A 20,289-nucleotide genomic window follows, 5' to 3' on the forward strand; every position below is an offset into this window, starting at 1 on the left:
TCGCTTTCAACAACTTAAGAGTATTTATCATTCACTAGAATGATGCTGCCTAGAGCACTGTTATGAACTGGGTAAACATTTCCTGAATGTTGGAAGCATCTTCCTCAGGAGGATGACGTCAAGAGAAAAGGAACAGAGGTGCAGCCCACAACTACATGTGATGTCATGAAGTTTATTAAAATAGGAATAATACAAAGGCTACAAAATTTAGAAAGGTTCATAGATATAAACAAACTCACTATCACAAAATAGCAGCTGTAATATTTAAAGTTTACATTATACAAACATATAAACAGAATGATCATAAAGTAAAAATACTCAAGTAGGATATTTACAAAACTTACATACTGTAATTTACAAGCTATTTACAAAAAGGTAAATTAAATAACAGTTACAGCTCCATGAGAGCGCGGTTGAAAAGACATTGTATCAATTTGCAACACACACGACCTGCTTGGTAACTAAGAATATTTGGTGTTTGGCGTTTGGCTTCATCTTTGTAATCAGTCACTGGTCTGAAATGATGCGTGCTTTCTTTAAATTGCCGCTTCGCAGATCTTCACTTTGGCTGTAAACTGTGTGAGGCAATTAGGGGATTATTGGATAATGTTCATGTATGTAACCTTTTCCATGCGATATTCAGAACAGTCATCTTGGAGCTGAGAAATCAATTTCATGCTCTAATTGTCTAGTACGAGCCACACAAACATACTAACACTAAAATACGCTGCCGTCAGTGAATGGGCTCATCATTTAGAGTATTTACGGCAAAAAGGTTTGGCCAGAAACTGTGGTGAAAAGAGAAGCATTTTTGTTCCAGCTTAAATGCAGTTCAACTTTGATCAGAAAGTGTTGATTAGTCACATTCATAAAAAGGGGAGTGGTCATCTGCTTTCTGATACATTGCTGAGAGGAAGCCATTGATTTCTTACCTCCTGTAGTGGTTCATTCCACACTGACTGGGCCAGATCATCGCTGAAATAACTGGGCCCAAATGTCTTTATTTCTACAATAAGAACACCCTTTGCCACATCTTTGACAGTTTTTTCACGTTTCATGTGTGCACATGCCTGTACATTGGATGGATGCTCAACCTTCACTTACTTGTTAATGCTCCTAAAATATAAAAAGTTAAAAGTATCCCTAAAAGTACCAACCTAAATTAAAGATGCTATTTTGTATTTTCTGTGTCTGCTGCTTTAACCTGGGAATCACACACCCAGTCGTCACCCAGGATGGCAGGGGGGCTGGGTACAGAGAAACAGCTGTTCATGCTCAGAACTATGAGACAATTGAGGGTCATCAAGTAATCTAATCGTGCATGTCTTTGGATTGGGGACTCAGGTCACACAGGAGTGCCAACTGTTGCACCATGGAGCTGCCCCGCTGTCATCTTTACAATGACAATCAGATGAAAGTAAAAAACAGGCGTGAGACCAAAATCTTGATTTATCTGCAACGTCTTTGGCTGATTAAAAAATAAATACCTAACTATTGCTAACAAACTACCAGTCTCTTTAAATATTAAACATAATCAGAGGCAGGATGAAGCCAATCTGACATTACCAAGAAAACCAAATATATTCCAGATCTATAAGACCTATAAAAACTTACAGCATGGCGGAAACATACTTAATAAATCTGCAGTTATGTACATAAGGAGTCACTTTCCATGAAATAAAAAAAAATATAAAGTATCCTCCTGACCACACACAGCCCGCCAGGGGCCACAGTTCCCTCCAAACTGGAGACCAAATAACCATGTTATATTTGGCATGGCTCTTCTCTCTCTCATGCTTCAAATATTAGCATAAGATTTAGAGCAGCTCGCTCAGTCCTACTTAGACTCTCTCATGGGGAAACTAACAGTTACAGCTAACTGGGGAAAAGGTAGTCCGGCTACTGCACACAATTAGCACTAAACAGTTTGCCAAGGCTGCTGCAGTTAGCTTTTTAAGCAGCAATAGTATATGTCATATATCTAACCACTGGTTTGTCCAAAGCCAATTGCAGGTTTGGATTTACAAATTGATTGGGATTATAATGTTTTGTTTGTGTTGTATTTTGTAGTCCAGGTCCACACAGAAAAAAAAGAGATCCCTGGGTCACAGAAGGCTGACTTGAGTGGTATCCAACAGGGATCTGGGTTCTGTCCATATTCAAGTATATTCCAGGAGATAATACTGTGTCACAGGTGTCATTCTCATTATCTTTGGCTTCAGAAATTCTGAACATGTCAAAATATAATTGCTACACCGTCCATGTGCCTGGGACTTAGGTTGTAAAACTGGTATTAAGGCTGACAATTTGGATGTCTTCATCTGCAAAGAGGACAAATGGGTGAGATTCCTTCTTACTAAATCCAGTCTTCAACCACTTGTCTCTGTCCTCGCCGCAAAATGACAAATTCAGCCACACAATCCCAAAAAGGCCACTTTCCAAAAGGTGATTTTCCAAATTTCTCCCCCGTGGTCCAAACTGGAGAGGTCATGGAGGGGTCTTGGAATTTTCTGGCCCACAGTTGGCCTTCTTCTAGCAGGCTGTGGTGCGGTCCTGCGTGGAGCTGATTTTCACACCACAATGTTTTAGTTCCACTCCAAGCTGGGGTAAAGTTTGAACACTTTGTATATCCATTCTGAGTAGAAAGCAACGTTGACAAAAAGTGCAGGCTGCGAGGAGGCACATTTTGTCCTTTGGATGCTCACACCAATAATGACTTTACGCTCATGTTCCTGGCAGACCAACGGACCACCATTGTCTCGCTGCAAGAAAATTCATAGAAAGACAGCACATTAACACTGATTATATTAAATCATACTTACTTTTCATCTATTACGAGAGAAACAACATTTTGTGAGTCTTACATCACAAATCCCTTCTCCTCTCTTGCCACCGGCACATATTCTGCTCTCTCCAGTATCCCCTTTGATTTGTGAGCACATGTCATTGTTGACCATCGGCATTGTTACAGTGTTCAGTGCCTCATCATAGCCTGTGTCTGAACAAAGAAGAATACACAAACCAGTGAGTTTTATAGGTAACACACATGTATTTTGTTTGAATGGTTCAAATGTTAGGTGCTATGGCATATTGGTGAAAGTAGGCAGTACTTTTGGTTTCCCCCCATCCATACATGGTGCAGTTGGTGCTTTCAGGGATGTGACAGTCTTTCACTGGAAGATGGATAGTGGAGGCACCCTCCAACACCGGCGCAGGACTACAACAAACATGACACTCGATTAAATACAGTAATTTAATTACACTGTGTGCAACAGCCACCATTACCACAATCATTAATAAAATAACCCTACTGGATGGGATGAAAACAGGTCTATTCATTGTTTTTGGCTGGTAAAATACTAAACCTTTGCCTAAAAACCTATTAAGAAATTAACCAATGTGGATGAGAACTTACTCTGCTAGCTTCAGCATAACCAGGTTGGAGCCCTCTGGACCACAAATAAGGCGAGAGATACGAAGTCTTGGGTGGCTTGATGACTCATTGAGGTGTCGCAGACCAACCTGCACACTGTAATCCCGGAGATCTGGAACACTGATGACCACAAGGACCAGTGTGAGTTAGAAACCTCAGTGTTGTAACTTGCAAGACGGGCTGCCAGTCCTAAGGAACGGTGATTAAACTAATTAAGCTAACTATTTCGATTTGGTTGAGTCACTATTATACTACATGGGGTCAGTGAAAATATTTATAAAAAGTTTTATAACACAGTTCCTCTAAGAACAAATACAAGATGTTTATTCAATATTGGTAAATTTAAAGTATTTTTTCATAAACCAAAAGAAAAGGCAAGAGAGAATGTTTCAGACACACTGTGCCACCCTCCACAGCACGCACTGCTGCTCAAAATATCAGCTAAAAGCTGCTGATCTACACCATATGTAATACTCATGGTATGATACATTACAACAGAGATAGGGAGGTTTTCATTAAAGCCACCCCTGCAGATGACAGAGATACTATATGCATAGTATATGAGTAGCTCTGACAAACGGAGAAGTTAAACAGATCTCCAGCCCGTACTATTGTTTGAACTGAAGATCAGGCCTGTCTCGGGGGTGGGTTGGGGGGGGGGGGGGGGGTAAGTCTTAGTAAACAGGATCCAGCCTGTATCTCAACTTTGAACATAGTTAAAAGAAGCATTTTTGTGATATAGAGATATATGTACATGAATAGTGAAGCACAAAGGGGAAGGTGAAGGTGAAATGAGAGAAAACGTTTCAGAAGGAAGTATCAGAGGGTGGAGCATTACCAGGAGGTGAAGCACTGCTGGTCTGTCAGAACCCAGTCTTCTCTGATCAGTGAGCCACCACACAAATGGACCTTCCTGAGGAAATTTAAGAAGACACTTTTATTACAGAAGGTAAAATAAGGACGGATAGACAGATTTTTTTGAAGTACAGGGAAATAAAATGACTGACTCTCTTTGGATGCTTACGACCCAGCTGCCATCTCTGCCTCGCACTTGATGTCCTCCAACTATTCTGGTGTTTATATGCACAAAGCATGATATCTTAGGACCGCTTAAAGCTATACAAGGAGACACATTAGATACCATATGTTAGATGGACGTATCATTTGCATTTCAATGGGAAACGATTTAATAAAACTTCTAAAAACAACCATAAAATATGATTTGTTTAGTTAGGTAAATAACAACAGATGGATTTGATATAAAGAGTTGAAGGAAAAGGGACAAGATTAGAGATAAGAGGAAGGGGAAGAGGACTAGACTGGTCAAAGCCGGATAAGCAAAAATTATACTCACTATTTGGCTGAGGAGCCACTGTAGCTGATTCACCTGATAGAAGTAAAGAAAAGCCCACCAGTAAGAGGAGAGTGTGCAGCAGAGGAATACATTGTTTGATACAAAAAGCATGAAAACTCATTGAAAAAAAAGACACCTTTCTTTTCTCTATTACGACTTACTACTAAGACTCATGACGCAATCTGAATCGTTGTTTGAGGCTATATCAGTTAGCAACCGCAGAAAAAAAAATTGCTCAAGACCTCAGAAACCTCATGGAAGACATGTTTTACATTATGGAAATTATTGTGCCGGCATTCAAAGACGCTCTTCATTGTGACCCGATTGAAACCAGGCAGAGAAAATGTAGGGTCCAGCTGCTTGAGTATATGTTTTCCCAAATAAAAAGGATGGCAGCAGTGACCTGCATCTGTTTGCTGTTTGAGCATCATGTATTCTCTGCCAATTGGACAAAACCACAGCTAACACATTACGTAATCCATCAGCAAAGCTGCATGAAATAAAAGTTACAACATATTCATTGGAGTTGATAAAGCCTGCAAAGCCAAGTCACTTGAGTTATTTGATTGTACTTCATTCATAGTCCGACACTGCAACACTTCAGGAGTGCTGCTTGTACACTCTAATAGGCTCATGAAATATGTATTCAGAATATACCTGCAGGATTAAAGCGAGATGCTGATCATGAACAAATCATCCCAAACTGTCACTGGAGTAACTTCCTCCAGTTTAGAGTTTTTTGTTTTTTTTTTGGATTGTCTACAAAAAACACTTTCTGCTGACGTGATTCATATCTTGACAGTAGACCTAACCCACTTAAATGTGTGTTGCAGACAAGCTGCTTTAATTTGTGAGGAAATGAAAATGTGGTAAATTTGCTTCGCACCAAGCCAACTTTTTGTTCTGTGTTCTGTTAATATTTCACTTGTCCCAACAAACATTTAAACAAAATCCCAACAGGATTCTAATTTTGCCATTTTTTGGTTCGTGTGCAATGCCTCTGATCTTGTTCGGAAAGTTAGCCGAGAAGAAAAATGCCCTTATTCCTGCACAGTGGCATCAGTATTAGCTCAGCATAAAGACTGGAAACAAGAGGTAACGACAAGTTTGCTTTGTTTGTACAGTAGTTTTGTTCTAGCATATTTACTATGCAGACATGACAGCAGCATCAGTTTCCTTGAGTAGCTCTCAGCAAGAAAGAAAATGTTAAACTGCTCCTTTAAGTGCCTGCTAAATGGATCAATATTGTTCATCATTTTCAGCCTGCTCACATTTATAGCTGACATAAAACAGATGTATCTACTTTTTGAGAGATCCACATTAGAATAGACAATGTTATTTAACCACTCACAGTGCTTCAGTTTGCAGTAGTCCCAGGCCAAGCGGTTATTTGGATTGGTGTAACACCAGGGGCCGTGTTTGTCTCGGTCTGGGTTCCGGCAGTAGTTCTTCTCCAACCCTACATGGGATATTGTAGAGTGAGAATCCCCACTGTAAAACACACAAATACAGATTCTCATATTCCATTTGTTATTTTGCACACAGTGTATCAGAACTGACACTGGTCCATGTCTCATTTAGATTCATACACACTTGCACATTAAAGACATGCAAGAATGTGCATACATGGAGTCGTACATGGACTGTTATGCCTATATAGATCATACACACTGTAAGAAATTACAGTAAGCCTGGAAAGTCTGACTCTGGCTTTCCTATAGTGCAATGAATCCTCTAGATTCACTGCACTGAGCCCGTAGAAGGAGAGAGTTGTGTGAAGAGTGCTCATGGGAGTATAAAAGTATGCACTCTAAGCATTCAGGAGGGCTCAGACCAGTAGGAGCCACATCCTCCATGGAACAACTTGGTTGTGCTCCCGCACTGTAGGAATTCACATGTAATTTTGTGTCTTATTGCTGTGATCCCCTTGGCTCTACAAGGTTTTAATGTAATCTTCTAAGATATCCATATATCCTTGAAAAGCAATTATGTGGTAAAAATTATGCAAAGCCATAGACAACAATTTGTCAGGAGGTGAAGATAATTTCACTTCCCAGGAGAATGTTAAACAAGCTGTAGCTCTCAGCAGTTTTTTCTGGGATGACCCTTAACCTTGAGCAGGGTAGACTCACTGGCTGCAGTCTACGCAAGGGAGCTGATTGGCTTTGATCTGGCTTCCTCAGAAAGCACTTCCTGGGATCAGGGGTCAGCTCTGGAACATGTCCATCTGTCTGTGCCATTTTGGCTTTTAAAATTCCTATAAATTAAGTAATTCCAACAGCCTGACTTCAGCACGAAGCAACAACCCTGTGGTTGGCAACCTCTCTGTCAAGATGGGTCACACAAAGAGAACCCCAGGGTTTCCTCTCGTCAGTTAGATGAATAATAATTGGGCCTCGAATTGACCCCTGAGGAACCCCTGATTTCCTCTTGCTGTTTGTTTTCACTGCTTAGCTTCATTCATATGAAAGGGATTTTCACAAGGCAATGGGAGCTAAGGTGTCAACAAACACATATCAACTCACTGAAATGAATGTCTGCCTCTCTAGGAAACATTTCAGGATATCTTGTTCAACTGAAACGTGGATGGAAGTTAGCAGGAGGAGAAACATATATAACATATATAATCAGAACAAATTAGTTTCTTACCTGATTATGTGATGTGACCAATCTGCACAGGGAATCCCAGACCGAGTAATGGATAAAGTTCCCCGGTACGTCTCTCCAATGTCTTCGTAACACTCTGAGGAAACGCAGGATAAAGTCATTTCAGACCACCTTGTTAAATATTCCTCGGAGCGCATAGAATTACTGAACCCAGCAGTTTCTCAGCTACCTCAATGGAATCCTTCAGCAGACATACTCAGAATCACAGGCTCATGTATGTAAAGAGGCAAGGAAGAGATTTCTCTTTGTGGTTTGGATCGATTTAATGTCAAGGGCCCCAGCGTAACTGGTGGTTCTCAAATGTAATAGAAAATGTAAACCTTACTTTGTGTTTGCCTCGAGAATCAGAGGAGGTTCTATAGTGAATAACTGACTGGCCACTTAGTGACATGTGTGGTCTTCTGAATATGAGAAGCAGAGAAACATGGGAAATGACAACGAGCGATCTTGCCAAAGTCTGGTGCTTTTGTTCTTCCAAGAAATGAATACCTCGGAGAACATGTTGCCAAGTGGCCCAGCCCAATGGGAGCAATATGCAAATTTAGCAATTTCCCTTTGAAAAAACATTGACATATCTTTTCAAGTGCACGCCATTGTTCCAATCACATTAGCCAAAAAACAAAATGGCAATATTTTCAAAATATTTGTCATTACTTTCAGGCTTTGAAGGATTAATTTGACATTTTTGTTATTGAGTGCAAAAATCTATACCCAAGTCATGTCTGGAAGGCAAAGATGTGGCTTAGCTTAACATAAGCAGGGGGAAATGGCATGCCTGACTGTGTCAAAAGGTAAAAGCAATCCCGCCAACTTGTACCTCAAAAGTTTGCTAATTCAGTTGCTATATCTTTAATAATAATAATAAAATGCCTACATTGCACAGACATGATGACAATTTTAATCCAAACTTTCATAATATTATCAAATTGTTCCTTTTAAAGTACAGTTGTTCAGAATTTACCTATTCTTTGTGTCACCTCAGCATCACACCTGGGGATGTGGGTGCATTTGGCTATCCTCTGATTAGGGTCCGTAGTGAAGCACCATGGGTAATCTGCACCATCAGGGTTACGGCAGTAGTTTTCACCGAGATCTCTGTAACACACACACAAACTACAATTTAAATGATGGTGCTGATGACTGAAGTTTTTTGTTTTTTTTTTTACACAAATTTTTACTTTAATCACTTTGGCATGTCAACATTTAACTAGACAAAATGAAAGAATCACCTCCTTAACACAGCAAAGATAACTGAATCCAAGCTGCCATGAGACAAGCTTTACTCACTTGCATTTGAAGTTCTGAGGGAGAAACGAGTGGTTATGGGGGAACTGAGAGTCCCAGCGCTGACATGTTACACCCTCAGGAGTGACATTCATTGTGCCTCTGTAATCTGTGCCCTTTCCCTGGACACAGGATGCTGTTACATTGACATCTGCGTCCTCACTGGAATCAGACTCTGGCAAAGACAGAAAAAGACAGATAGAAATTTGAACTGTGAATATCAGCATGATAAAGACGGAAGAGAAATTCGCTACAGAGAGAGATGCCAAGAGTGAGGGTAGAGAGAAGGGAGGGAGAGAAGGAGGGAGATATTAATCCCCAGAAGAATGTGTCATGTTTAACCTAGAGACAGATGATCAAAAACAGTAGCACCCCCTCGGCTTCCTAGTCTCAACTGTGATAGGAACCTTTCTGTGTATTCATAACACTGGTGCCCCACATTCTTGCATGCAAGCACATTCACAACAATATGTAGTTACTTAACATGTTCACAGCACAAAATGTCACAGGTTGTCTTCAGAAAAACATCATGTTTAGGAAGACACCTTTCAAGCTCAAAATTCAGCTTTGGGTGAGTTTGTTTGTTCCAGCTTAAGATATCACATCCAAGCAGGGGCAACTTTATCCACCGGAAAACTATTCCAAACATTTTCAGATGGAATTCTGCTTTTCAGCAGAGCAGGAATAGCAGCTCAAAGGGAGCGACTTCTCCCCTCCAGATTTCTGTCTCTGTTTCTTTAGCCTTTGACAAATGAGATCGGAAAAGATGGAGGAGGAAAGAGAATGTTTTGAGGCAGAAATGAGAAAGCGAGTGGAAAAGAAGGATTCCTTGGCTTGATGTAAGGCATGCCAGTGTCCATTCGCGCTGTGTAGTACAGGTCAGTGGTTTTTATCTTTCTGAGGGCAGGGATTGAGGGGATACACACATCTGGACAAATGAAGATCCTCCACCCTGGCTGTAAATCATAACATGTACTGTAAAGTACACATGTGTGTGTGTGTCTGCCAGAGACAAAGAAACAAAGAGAGATGCTCTCTGTGTTTGTGGGTGAGCATGTGGGAATATTTCATTGTGAAAAAATGAAATTCTCCATCTGTATGACCTATTTGACACCCATTCAATTTTATTTTTCTCTGTCTTTTACATTTAATATGAATACATACATAATGACCCTGGACATGTGCACACTGGAATAAACATGAAACAGTCTTTCTGCTCTCAGCTGTACTCAGCTGATTAGTTGCAGAAAATGTTATGAGCCGAGAAAGCAAAGACATTTGTAGACTTAAGAAGTAGAATTTAACTGCTCAACACATATTAACAAAAACAACAAGGCCAGTAAAACTTGTCTCTACTAATTCATGCTGCTTTCAACACTGTTAGCTGACTGTTAGCTGTTAGCTGTGTGGATATCGCCTCAGCAAGATGTTGGTTACCACAAGCGTCAGGAAGAGTTTTGCTGCGCCTTGGCAATGATTCTTCAAGTTTCTGAAATCCACTGGAAGGATGCAGGACCCCTCATTTGTTTTGATGATGTTGCTGGAGTGTTATTTCACATGCCAGTCCATTATTTCCCTGAAGCGGGAGTTTTATGCACATCGCATTATTTGCTGACCATCTGATTCCGACTGTACGTGGAAGCATTTGCAATTGTTTTACTCTCCACACATTTGTCCTTTGTCTATATTTGTCAAAGACTTTGGGGGCCCATTTTCACACAGCTAAAATTGCTACTAGGCCTTGAAGTGGCTGTGTGAGACCTCATAGTATAGTACCCTCTATTGTAACCCCCCCACCCCCCCTTTATAGCTCCTTGTCATCTGTGAATGGTCTCAATAAAACACTTCTGCATCTCTGAAGTCGGTGTCTTCCATTAACAAACAACCAATTTACTCTCCCTCGTTGAGGTAGGAGGATTTGAAGCCAAGGACCACATAAAACACCAAGTCGGGTAAACAAACGTCTTATGAAACTCTGCAGGAGAGAAAAGGGGGCTTTTTTTCCACTCAGCTGACCACAAGAACCTCAAAACCACAAATGTCCTGTAAATAACAAACCCCCTGACGCACTCAAGCCACCTTCTGATAGAACCAAACTGGAATCCATCTATCCAAAAAGTACATATTTGAATCTCACACAAGATTCCAAACCGTGTTTGTGAGAGCGTTAGATGCTGAGAAAAACTAGCAACATATGAGTAATACATCAGAGTATAACAATAATTTAGTCTCCTGCTGATTTCGTTTCTGTTGAAGACTTTGTCCATAAAAGCCCACGCCTCAGATCTGAGTATACACAGTACAAACGTCCGTACCACACATGGTGATGTTGCAGTACTCCCATGGAGTTTTGGGATCCATGGTGTAGCACCAGGGACGGAGACGATTATCTGGGTTACGGCAGTAGTTGTCTTTTAAATCTTTGTCCCGATACCTGAGAGGGGAAACAGAGAGAATACAGGAAAGGAAGAACATTTCAGAGAGAAAGAAGTAAGTCATAACAACTGGTGAGGTTTGCCTCTCTTGAGTATTAGCGTCATTTATGTAAGCATCTGTCATGGGGTGTGTGCTGGTTGTCCATGAGAAAGGTTAGCATGTGATTATTGGCTTTGCAGCTTACTTTTTGGGTTGGAAGTGGTGTTTGTGAGGCCTTGCTGAGTCCCATCGCTGGCACTCCTTGCCGCTCTCTGTATGGTCCATTTTGCCCCGATAATCCTCCCCATTACATGTCATGCAGACTTCTGTCAACAAAGAAACAGCATTTATCGAAATCTTGTGAAACAGGTAATGAATACAAACAAAAGCTAAGCATAAATAGAAGCATTGATTAAATGCTCAGTCACCTGTTACTCATCATTTTATAACATGAATCTAAATCTGGTTGAATCTTTTTTATTCGTATTGGTTTCAGGGGTCTTACCCTCTGAGCACTGTGGTATCCCACACTCTTCAGCTCGTACGTTTGGGTCTGTGGTGTAGCACCACGGACCACCAGGATCGTTGTTGGGATTCCGACAGAAATTCTCCCTCAGGTCTTGTGTTGGGTACCTATCAGGATAAAACCTACAAAGGAGCAGACACATTTATTGAAGGTGTTAACTGATACCGTAAGCTATATAAATATAATTTAGGGAGTACTTGCACACTTGGCCGCCCCAGTAGTATACACAGTACCTGTCTGCTACTGCTCTCAGTAACAAACCAAATAAATTCAAAACGCATTTACCTTAAAATGTAAGCTTTGTTCCATGAAATTGTGGCGCCTTCAATGTGGCAAGGTTACATTCTAAATCCTGGAATGAGCCGTCACAGCAAACGTATACAAACTAAATCAATATGTTTCTCCTTTCCAGGTTTGCACCTTTGGCATGGTTGCCTTACTGATTCCTACCATATCCCAGCTCCCTCATGTGTGTCTGTCACAGCACAGTGACCACCAACAGCACAGAACAATGCTACGAACCATTTGGAGCAGCCCAAGCAGGTCATTTAATGGCAACCTTTGAACATGTTTAAAGTTAATCCCTCTCTGTCAAATGCTACATCATGTCACTGTAATAAAAAGAGCCCAGTTAGTCCAAAACTATGGGATGCAACAATGGGGTGTGGCATGGGATGCCTGTACAAAATAGACGGTGTGTGAAATCCGTCTTCTGTCAGCACTGGATGATGAAAAGCTGGCATGTCAGCACCCCCTGATCCATGCTGACCACATCCCCCCTCCCACCCAGGGAGACAGAGAGGGAAGACAAAACGTTTGGGCACAGGGGGGAAGGAGAGACGAAACAACTGAAGTGACTGCCTTAAGTGCTTAAAAAGGAAAAGGGAGCAAAAAGGTTGGATCTAGGTGATGTAAAAAGAAAATAAAAACATGAGCCGGAAAAGAAAAAGACACTGTAAAGGAGTCCACCCTACCTTTAGCAGCTTGTTGAACAGTCTACCCCAGGCAATGACTCTTTACTTGGGAGGGTCTGCTCTGCACTCCCCTCTGTGCCCTGGGGCTTACGCAAGGCTTCAACACTAATGCACAACATCATTCAACCCCGAAGTAGAAGAAATCTCAGGACTTGGCCCAAAAGAAAGTGAAAACAAATGAGAAAAAGGAGGATGATCTTCCACCCATATGGTAATACAGAGTGTCAAAATATAACAGGGTTAAGTCTAACACCAATATTTCACTTAAGCATTTAACTAAAACAAAACACTTGCTCCCCTCCAAAAGCAGCTCCCTGCCAAGTGCCAAAACTCACATCTGTTGTGTGTAACTCACAAGCTCAACATATTTCTATCATACTACAGTATCCTTAATTTATAAATGGAATTACAAGGTTCCTCACATCTCAAAAAAAAAAAAAAAAAAAAGGCTGCTGCATCTGGTGAGAGTCCGTAAAAGGCCGTGGCATGGGAGCAAGTTAACCATAATGATGTTGTGCTAACAGATGTTGGCCAGTTATTCATCTCCTTGCCAAAGTCTGCTCCCATCGGAGCGCAGCAGACACTATGCACACATGCTTCGCTCTCCGGGCTGGCTACACATATTGGCCAGATTTTGGAGTTCACTAAAGATGAAATCTAGACCTGAAGTAACCGCTGCAAAATGTCTCGCAACTTGCACCTGGTGACTGCGGAACAAACATGGTCATGCATCAGTGCTACATTTTCCAAAGGAACAAAGCATTCAGAGATTAATGCAAGCAAGGAGAAACTTTATGGAGTTCAAGACATAAATAAGAATTTTGGAAACAGAGGGCAACAGCTGCCATCTAAAAAAACAGCTTAAGGCTCTTGAAAGGAGTAGTTAAAAATTTGGGGAAGTACAAAGATTCATTCTGGCTGCGTTTGATTAAGAGGAAAATGACGACTGTGGCTGTGTTATTTTTAAACCTACAGCAGGAGACACTTAGCTTTATCTAATCGAGTCTAGCCTAGCATCAACCGGGCTACGCTAGAAGGATCCCACTGTTTCCAGTTTCTGTGGCAGCATCAAACTTAAAAACACTTGAGTCTCTAAAACTGGCCATTTGTAACATTTGTGACAGTCATTGTCTCAATATTAGAAGAGCTGATGAGCTGCACTTCTTCTTCCGTACAGCCTGGAAGGACCTGCCAGGGTTAGCTGCATAGCATGCTAACTTCAGAAGGAAAAGAGTGATAGAAACAAGAGTGAACATTTACTGTTAATGCTAATGTTTGCTATGCAGCAAGAGCAGAACTTCAAAGTAGCTCCTTTAACTCTTGGCAGGGAAGCAAACGAGTGTTTTTTTTTTCTTTCTTTCTTTCTGCTTTTTCCTTGAAGCCAAACATTACAATCCAAGCTGCAAAAGCTAAGTGCGCTAACAGACCTCCCAGTGGAAATGTGTAGAAAAATAAAGGAGTGTCTCTGTGGGGATAAATAAATGACAGTGAAGTTGTCTATTATTATAAATACGAAAAGCAATTTTCCGTTCCTCTGTCCACGCAGTTTTGGTTGAAACACTAAATATAGACAACAGGTGGAAGGCCCATTCCTGAGAGGGAACCTCCTGAGAAATCACCCCTTCCCCACAGGGATCGGTCAGCCAAAAATAATAGTTACCTGAAACTCAAACAGTGCGTGGTTCATTATGGTGGTAATTCTCACACAGCGGGACAGTCCCATGTTAGGTAACCCCACAGTGGCATTAAATCTCCCTTAAGTAGAGAGTTTTGAGAGGTAAAAGTTGTTGACAAGCTGGGGCCGCGTTGTTGGACGCTACATTTGCAATATGGAAAGGAGACTTGAGACGGCGTGTCAAATAAACAATGACAAAGGACTCCAAATGTGAAGAAATGCTTTTGGAAAGGAGAGGAGAGGATAAGATGGGGACCAACCCTGAAATATGTTTTAATTGTGAGAGATCTCTGCACTTGTATTTTCTCGTGGTATGTCAGTAGCTGTCAGTGTGCACAGCTGGACAAGAGACAAAACATTACTTCAGTCCATAAATGTTTTAACTTTCATTCTTTAATTATTCCTTCCCTCTGTGCTTCCTCAAACTGTGTTACTCTCTCTCTATCTCCCTCACCATCACAGTTAAAATATCTTGTAACTAATGAGCACCACTAATGACATGCTGGCACAGGACCATCTTTGCAAAGTCACTGATCTTGCCTCTCTTGTAGCAACGGAGAGAAAACAACTTGTAGGCCATCAGGCTACACCTGATGGCCTACAGTGCAAGAAAAGAGAAAGGAAAAAAAAAAAATGCACCAACTCATTGAGGAGGACATCCCCGCATGTGTTGAAAGAAATCTGACTTAACTCTGGATAGATGTTCAACGGTCTCAGAGCTTCCACCTTCCCTTAACCCCCAAGGTGCAAGGGGATGATTTGGACAGCAGTAAATCAGCTGCTGGGGCCTGTTCAATATCAGGTGCAGACAAATAGAAAAGGCGCATCCAGGAAGGCGGTGAAAGGAAGCCTCAAGATTAGAGCTTTTGATTTCAGTGGCTTCAGGAATGTTGCCATCGGAAATCAACAATTAACACCTTTTCCTCCCTCAAAACAACTGACATGCCTCCAGTCGAGCCGCTGAAAACTCATACTGACAAGTTAATGTTTTAAGCATCCCTCCTCTTGTGAAATGCCCCCCATTCCCTGATAAAATTAGCCCTTTTTGTAGCTTTATTCTTTTTTGGTTCAAGAGGAGAGGACTTACGTGTGCTCATTGATGTTATTATCTGACCACGCTTGGCACGTGATGTTTGACTTCGTCCAGGACTTCCTCCCTCTGTAGTGGTCCTTGGTGCCGATGATACATTCCCTTATATAATCTAATCAAGGGCAAAAGCATAAAAAGCATTTGAAATCATCCATTCATGTTTTAATTTTGATGCAAACTGCCCCTGTGTGCTCTGTGTACCAGCTTACATGGCTTTTTAACCATTAAACGGTGATGTTCTCTTGCCGCCCCTACGACCTGGAGTATATCTTCCCATATAAGGTAAATAAGACTTTTTATAGCATGTGTGTTATTCCTAAAACAAACAATTCCCTAAAGTTCATTAAATGTCACCGGAGGGGGGTTTCAGTGACTTTTGCAGTAAATTCTAAAGTGCTAGATTCCACAGCCTGCACTTGAAAAAGCCTTTGCGCTGCCACTGTAAACAATTAATTTTTTTTGTTTAAACTCCACTTAAATCTGAAGCATGTTTAGACGTGTGATTAACCCTACCAGGGTGCGTAAACAGGAGGGGTGGTGCTAGTGATGGGGTTTTGTTGCTTTTATTGTGTCAACAGAAAAATTGAAGACCTTTAAATCTGAAGAGCCAAAAAGTCACAACCTGCAATCACTGACTGTAGTCTGCCTGTGTGTAAGCCCATCTCTACAAGTGTGCGTTCTCATGAGAACACCTTTCAAAGACTCTGAAAATGATAACATTCACCTTTTTTTTCATACAATGTGAAGTTCACATTGGCCTGCTTCTTCACACCATGGGTGAAACGGTCAAAGGGAAGCAAGTGGCATTTCCTGTTGTGCCTCTGGAAGTTGAAAGCCCTGTAGAAACACACGGGAAGTAGTTGAGAGATGACTGAATGATAAACAACGCAAATATGTAAATACTGTGTCTATATAGGAGGAGAAAAAATGTGCATTGGTTAAGAGACGAGAAAGGTTGGACTCACCTACAGGTGAAGTTTTTCTTGTGCTTCTTGCACTTTCGAGCACAGTGTTCCTGTGACCGGCTGTTTTGTACCAAAGGGGACTGAGGACAGTCTGTGCAGACCAGCATGTGGCTTTCAGTCTTCTCATACCTCTGTAAAGACTGATGAGTCCTCCTACAGACACCTACAGGACCATAAAAACAAACCATGACACCAATTCGCTGTATATGCATCTGACTTGTAAATCCTGCTCATTAAAGTAGTCCAACATAATTATGTGAAGGCAGTAACAACAAATTTGCATGGTCAAGTCAGACAGAGTCTGTAACTAAGAGTAACTGAACCCAAGTTTAGTGGATACCTGACACATTCAGCTTTTTCATCTCCTCTTCAGTGGCATTGCATTACTCGAATAATAAAGGACACAAAAGGACGCAGCCTGTCCTTTGTGAAGGTGCTGGAAACTTGTCAAAGCACTAAAGATATTTCCTTGTTGTTTGATAGTTGGTTTCAGGGTTTTTGGCAAGGAGGGAGCACAATGGCCTGCTGGTCTGTTGCGTTCTTTAATTGAAACTTGATTCATGCTTGGTGTTTCCTGGTACATTAGCGCCTTCCCCGCTGAATCACGCTGAAACATCCATTGTGCAACACAACCAAACTCCATAAAACACTGCTGCTGTGTCACTCTTGAGACAACCGTTCCTTTAAATCCAGCTTCAGCTGTGCCAGACAAATGTGTCAAAAATTTAGTATGAAGTGAGCCTGGCGTCAAAGCCCAGCTCAAAGCGCTCCCCGGCACTTGTCCGTCAAACCTGTGTCGCTCCCTGAGATATGCTGAGGGGGTGCTGAACTGCAAAGATGGCCAAGAAAACAGAATGACAAGCGGCAGGCAGACGAGCTGCAGCTGGAGATATATGGTGTGCATGAGCATCAATTATACATTTTACTTCTTTCAAAGAGCCAAAACTTAGCCTCTCTCAACAGTTTTACCACTTTATGGCATTTGTTTGCTACAGTTTTAAGTTATTGTTGATAAATTTAATAGCTATCCATGATTCCTGCAGAGCTCAATTCAACAACTTTGCATTCGTGCCTGCTCACCAGCCATGAAAATCTTATTAGAACCCCCCCTGTTTAACTACACTGACATTTTGTTCCTTCCTTTTCATTTTGAGCAACACAGAGAACAAAACAAGATGCAATCAGATGTCTGTGTCATGGGAAAGCTTCAATGTCTCTCATCATTTCTATTAGCTAATAAAATTTTATGGATGTTTTATGTATCGTCTCAAGCTATTGGCACCCAACATACTAAAAATATATATACTTTTTTTTTTTTTTCACAGTGTGAGAAAAAATGCAAAGCTGTCAAAGGTGCAAAGGGACATATTATAATTCACTCTTGTTTAATTTATAGGCCTTTGCCGAGAGCCCTGTTTTGGGAAAGAAGAACATCAAAAGAGAATTATACCATTGCAAAGTCATAGCATAATGTATAATAGATCCAAGCGGGTTCAAAAGCCGGACAAAACCATATTTAAAGTCTAAAATCCTCAGTGATACAAATCATTCATTTTTACCTACTGGAACAAGTTAAGAGCCCATCTTGCAGCAGAATGGTGCTCTCCTGTAAATGCTGTTTCTGTGGGAGATTTTGCCACAAGATCCATTAGATGCTTTGCGTGTTTAGGTACAACAGTTTTCAGTTGTTAATTAGAGGCAAGTGCAATATAAATCACAGAAGAAAATCTCATGCTACTGACTTGAAGCAGCGTACTCCTTCGCCAATATCCGACACAAGACGTTGTGTGTGTACTTAAGATATTGTAAACTGTGGAGCGTTTAGAGGCTCCTCGTGGTTGAAAATGGTTTTCGGGGAGGACGTGTTATTAATGTTTGGGCTCCACTGGACCACATCTGGCACTCATCACAGTGTTGTTCCAGCCCTGATGTCTGGCCAGGCTGCTCAATTAGATTTCACTTAGTCTCTTCCTTTCCTTGCAGTCAGACTGTTGCTATCTCCAGATCCTGAGCATTTGCTGAAGTTGGAGATTATAATAATAGGTGCTGGACGGACTGAGCATGAGAGACATGACTTTTATTGAGAGGAGGCGGTGAGAGCTTCAAGGAACAGGTCTGAGCATTGAGTTCAGGGTGAACATGTGGACAGGAAAGGCGAATGAGCAGACGCTCTGCTGCCTCCTCACACCTTGGTGCTCCTGAGCAAACGATTTGATTGGACAAGTATTTTAAATCAAGCTTTCCTGTTAAAGAAACAATTTATAATCACACAATGTACCCATTTTAGCAGCATGCAGAGGGAACGCTGCATTATGTGGAGAACAGGAAAGTAGCAGGTTAAAGGTGTGCCTCTGTCTGGGAATTAAGCAGACATTACATCTGCTTTAGAGAGCTCAATAAGTGGAACTGGGCTCAGCAGCCAGATGTTCAACCCCCAAAACACACACACCACTTTTTCTATCTCTCTACCGGGACACACGCACAAATACCACAGTCCAGGGCGCCCATTTAACGTTCCCCGGCTCCGATGGGGTTGGGCCAGGGGGGGTCGGGGTCGGCACCTCTGGAGGTGGTAACTGTGGATCCGGCGCTCTCCGCTCGGTGACAAGTCAGCCGGGACGGTCACCGCACAGCCCCGATCTTAAAGCGTGTGTGTGTGTGTGTGTGTGTGTGTGTGTGTGTGGGGGGGGGGGGGGGGGGGGGTTCGTCCAGCAGATGCAGGAGTGCCTGTTACTGAATTGGCCGTGACCCATATAAAAAGGTTTAATGATGAAGCAGTAACATCAGCAGATGTACTTCAAACACCCAGCGCGCTGGCACGGGATTGACGGGATTGCGCCTTCGGGCGTCAGGAACGCACAATATCAGGACACACTTTTATACAGATAGTTCAGTTAAACGCAACAATTGCACATGGCAAGAAAAGTAATCAAAAGGTTTTCCAACAGAAGGTTTCCGTTTTGGGAGGTGATATAGGCTTCATTTGTCAAAAACCTCCTGCGGCACATTCAAAATCCAATCAACCGCCAATGCAAACAAGTACAAGAATCAATGCAAGAATGGACTTGAGATCAGGTTCAGTCAGTTAGAATCACGAACTGTAACAGCCTATAAACAGATTGAAGTGTGCATAAATCTTTTTACTGCAATACGTTTTGGGATAAATACTAATAATAATAATAAACAAAAGTTTTAAATATGAGAAAATTGTTACTCCACCTTTTCGTAGATTTTACTCCTCAGTGTATTTTATTTAAACTTGTTGGCAATATTATCAATATTGGCTAAAGGCGAAAGGGGGGGGGGGGGGGGGGGGGGGATTAATTTCAAAATTTGATTTTCAAAATAAGTCACTGCAGACAACGTTCATGCAGACACCACAAAGGCAGCTCTTCATTTCTTACCTGTGTCCAATGTGCTGACCACAACACACACCAAAGCGTGGTAAATCCATACGTTTGTCCTCATGGCTGGGAACAGGTTAGAATCCGGATTAGAGGAGCGACAGCCTGTTCTGGTGTGAAGTTCAGAGTGACTGATGAGCAGCACCAAGACTTGCCTTCCTCACACAGATGCCACTTTTCCAACAAACCACACGTCCTCGGTTCAACCCCCTTCTCCTCTGGAGTTTGTGCTCCTCTCTATATCAGCGTCTCCCCTCCATTGCTGTCAAGCCATGTGCAGTGAAACTGCACAACATCCGATTACTTCCAAAATAAAATTGGATATAATTAACCTTCCTGATAGCACAGTTTTGTAAAATTTCATATTTTCCCCGCTGTCAACCAAAACCACAAACCAACAAATAGTCCTCTAAAATTCGTCCCAACAAAAGACAACTCATTCTTAAAGATATATTCTAATTTTTGACCAATTTCAAATATTTATAATTACATTCCCATCCTA

General features: G+C 41.6%; 1 protein-coding gene across 3 annotated transcripts; it reads right to left on the reverse strand.

Moving 5' to 3' along the window:
* Positions 1-182: 182 nt before the first annotated feature.
* Positions 183-19,982, reverse strand: hgfa (hepatocyte growth factor a). 3 transcript variants are annotated; one of them, XM_029495567.1, is made up of 19 exons: positions 19,807-19,982; positions 16,724-16,736; positions 16,384-16,546; positions 16,143-16,255; positions 15,416-15,530; positions 11,659-11,801; positions 11,359-11,479; positions 11,054-11,172; positions 8,742-8,913; positions 8,416-8,549; positions 7,437-7,530; positions 6,139-6,278; positions 4,788-4,820; positions 4,441-4,549; positions 4,272-4,346; positions 3,416-3,553; positions 3,111-3,217; positions 2,865-2,998; positions 183-2,762 (listed from the first exon to the last, which is right to left on the reverse strand). In XM_029495567.1, exons 1-19 carry the CDS (start codon positions 19,849-19,851, stop codon positions 2,586-2,588), a joined length of 2,145 nt encoding a protein of 714 aa, XP_029351427.1. In that variant the 5' UTR covers positions 19,852-19,982; the 3' UTR covers positions 183-2,585. The 3 variants fall into 3 exon arrangements, with proteins under 3 accessions (XP_029351427.1, XP_029351426.1, XP_029351425.1); XM_029495566.1 differs by lacking the exon at positions 16,724-16,736 and having other exon boundaries at positions 19,788-19,982; XM_029495565.1 differs by lacking the exon at positions 16,724-16,736 and having other exon boundaries at positions 8,416-8,567; positions 19,788-19,982.
* Between the last annotated feature and the right edge of the window lie 307 nt (positions 19,983-20,289).

Source organism: Echeneis naucrates, chromosome 23, assembly GCF_900963305.1.
Source record: "Echeneis naucrates chromosome 23, fEcheNa1.1, whole genome shotgun sequence".
Classification (NCBI taxonomy): Eukaryota; Metazoa; Chordata; class Actinopteri; order Carangiformes; family Echeneidae; genus Echeneis; species Echeneis naucrates.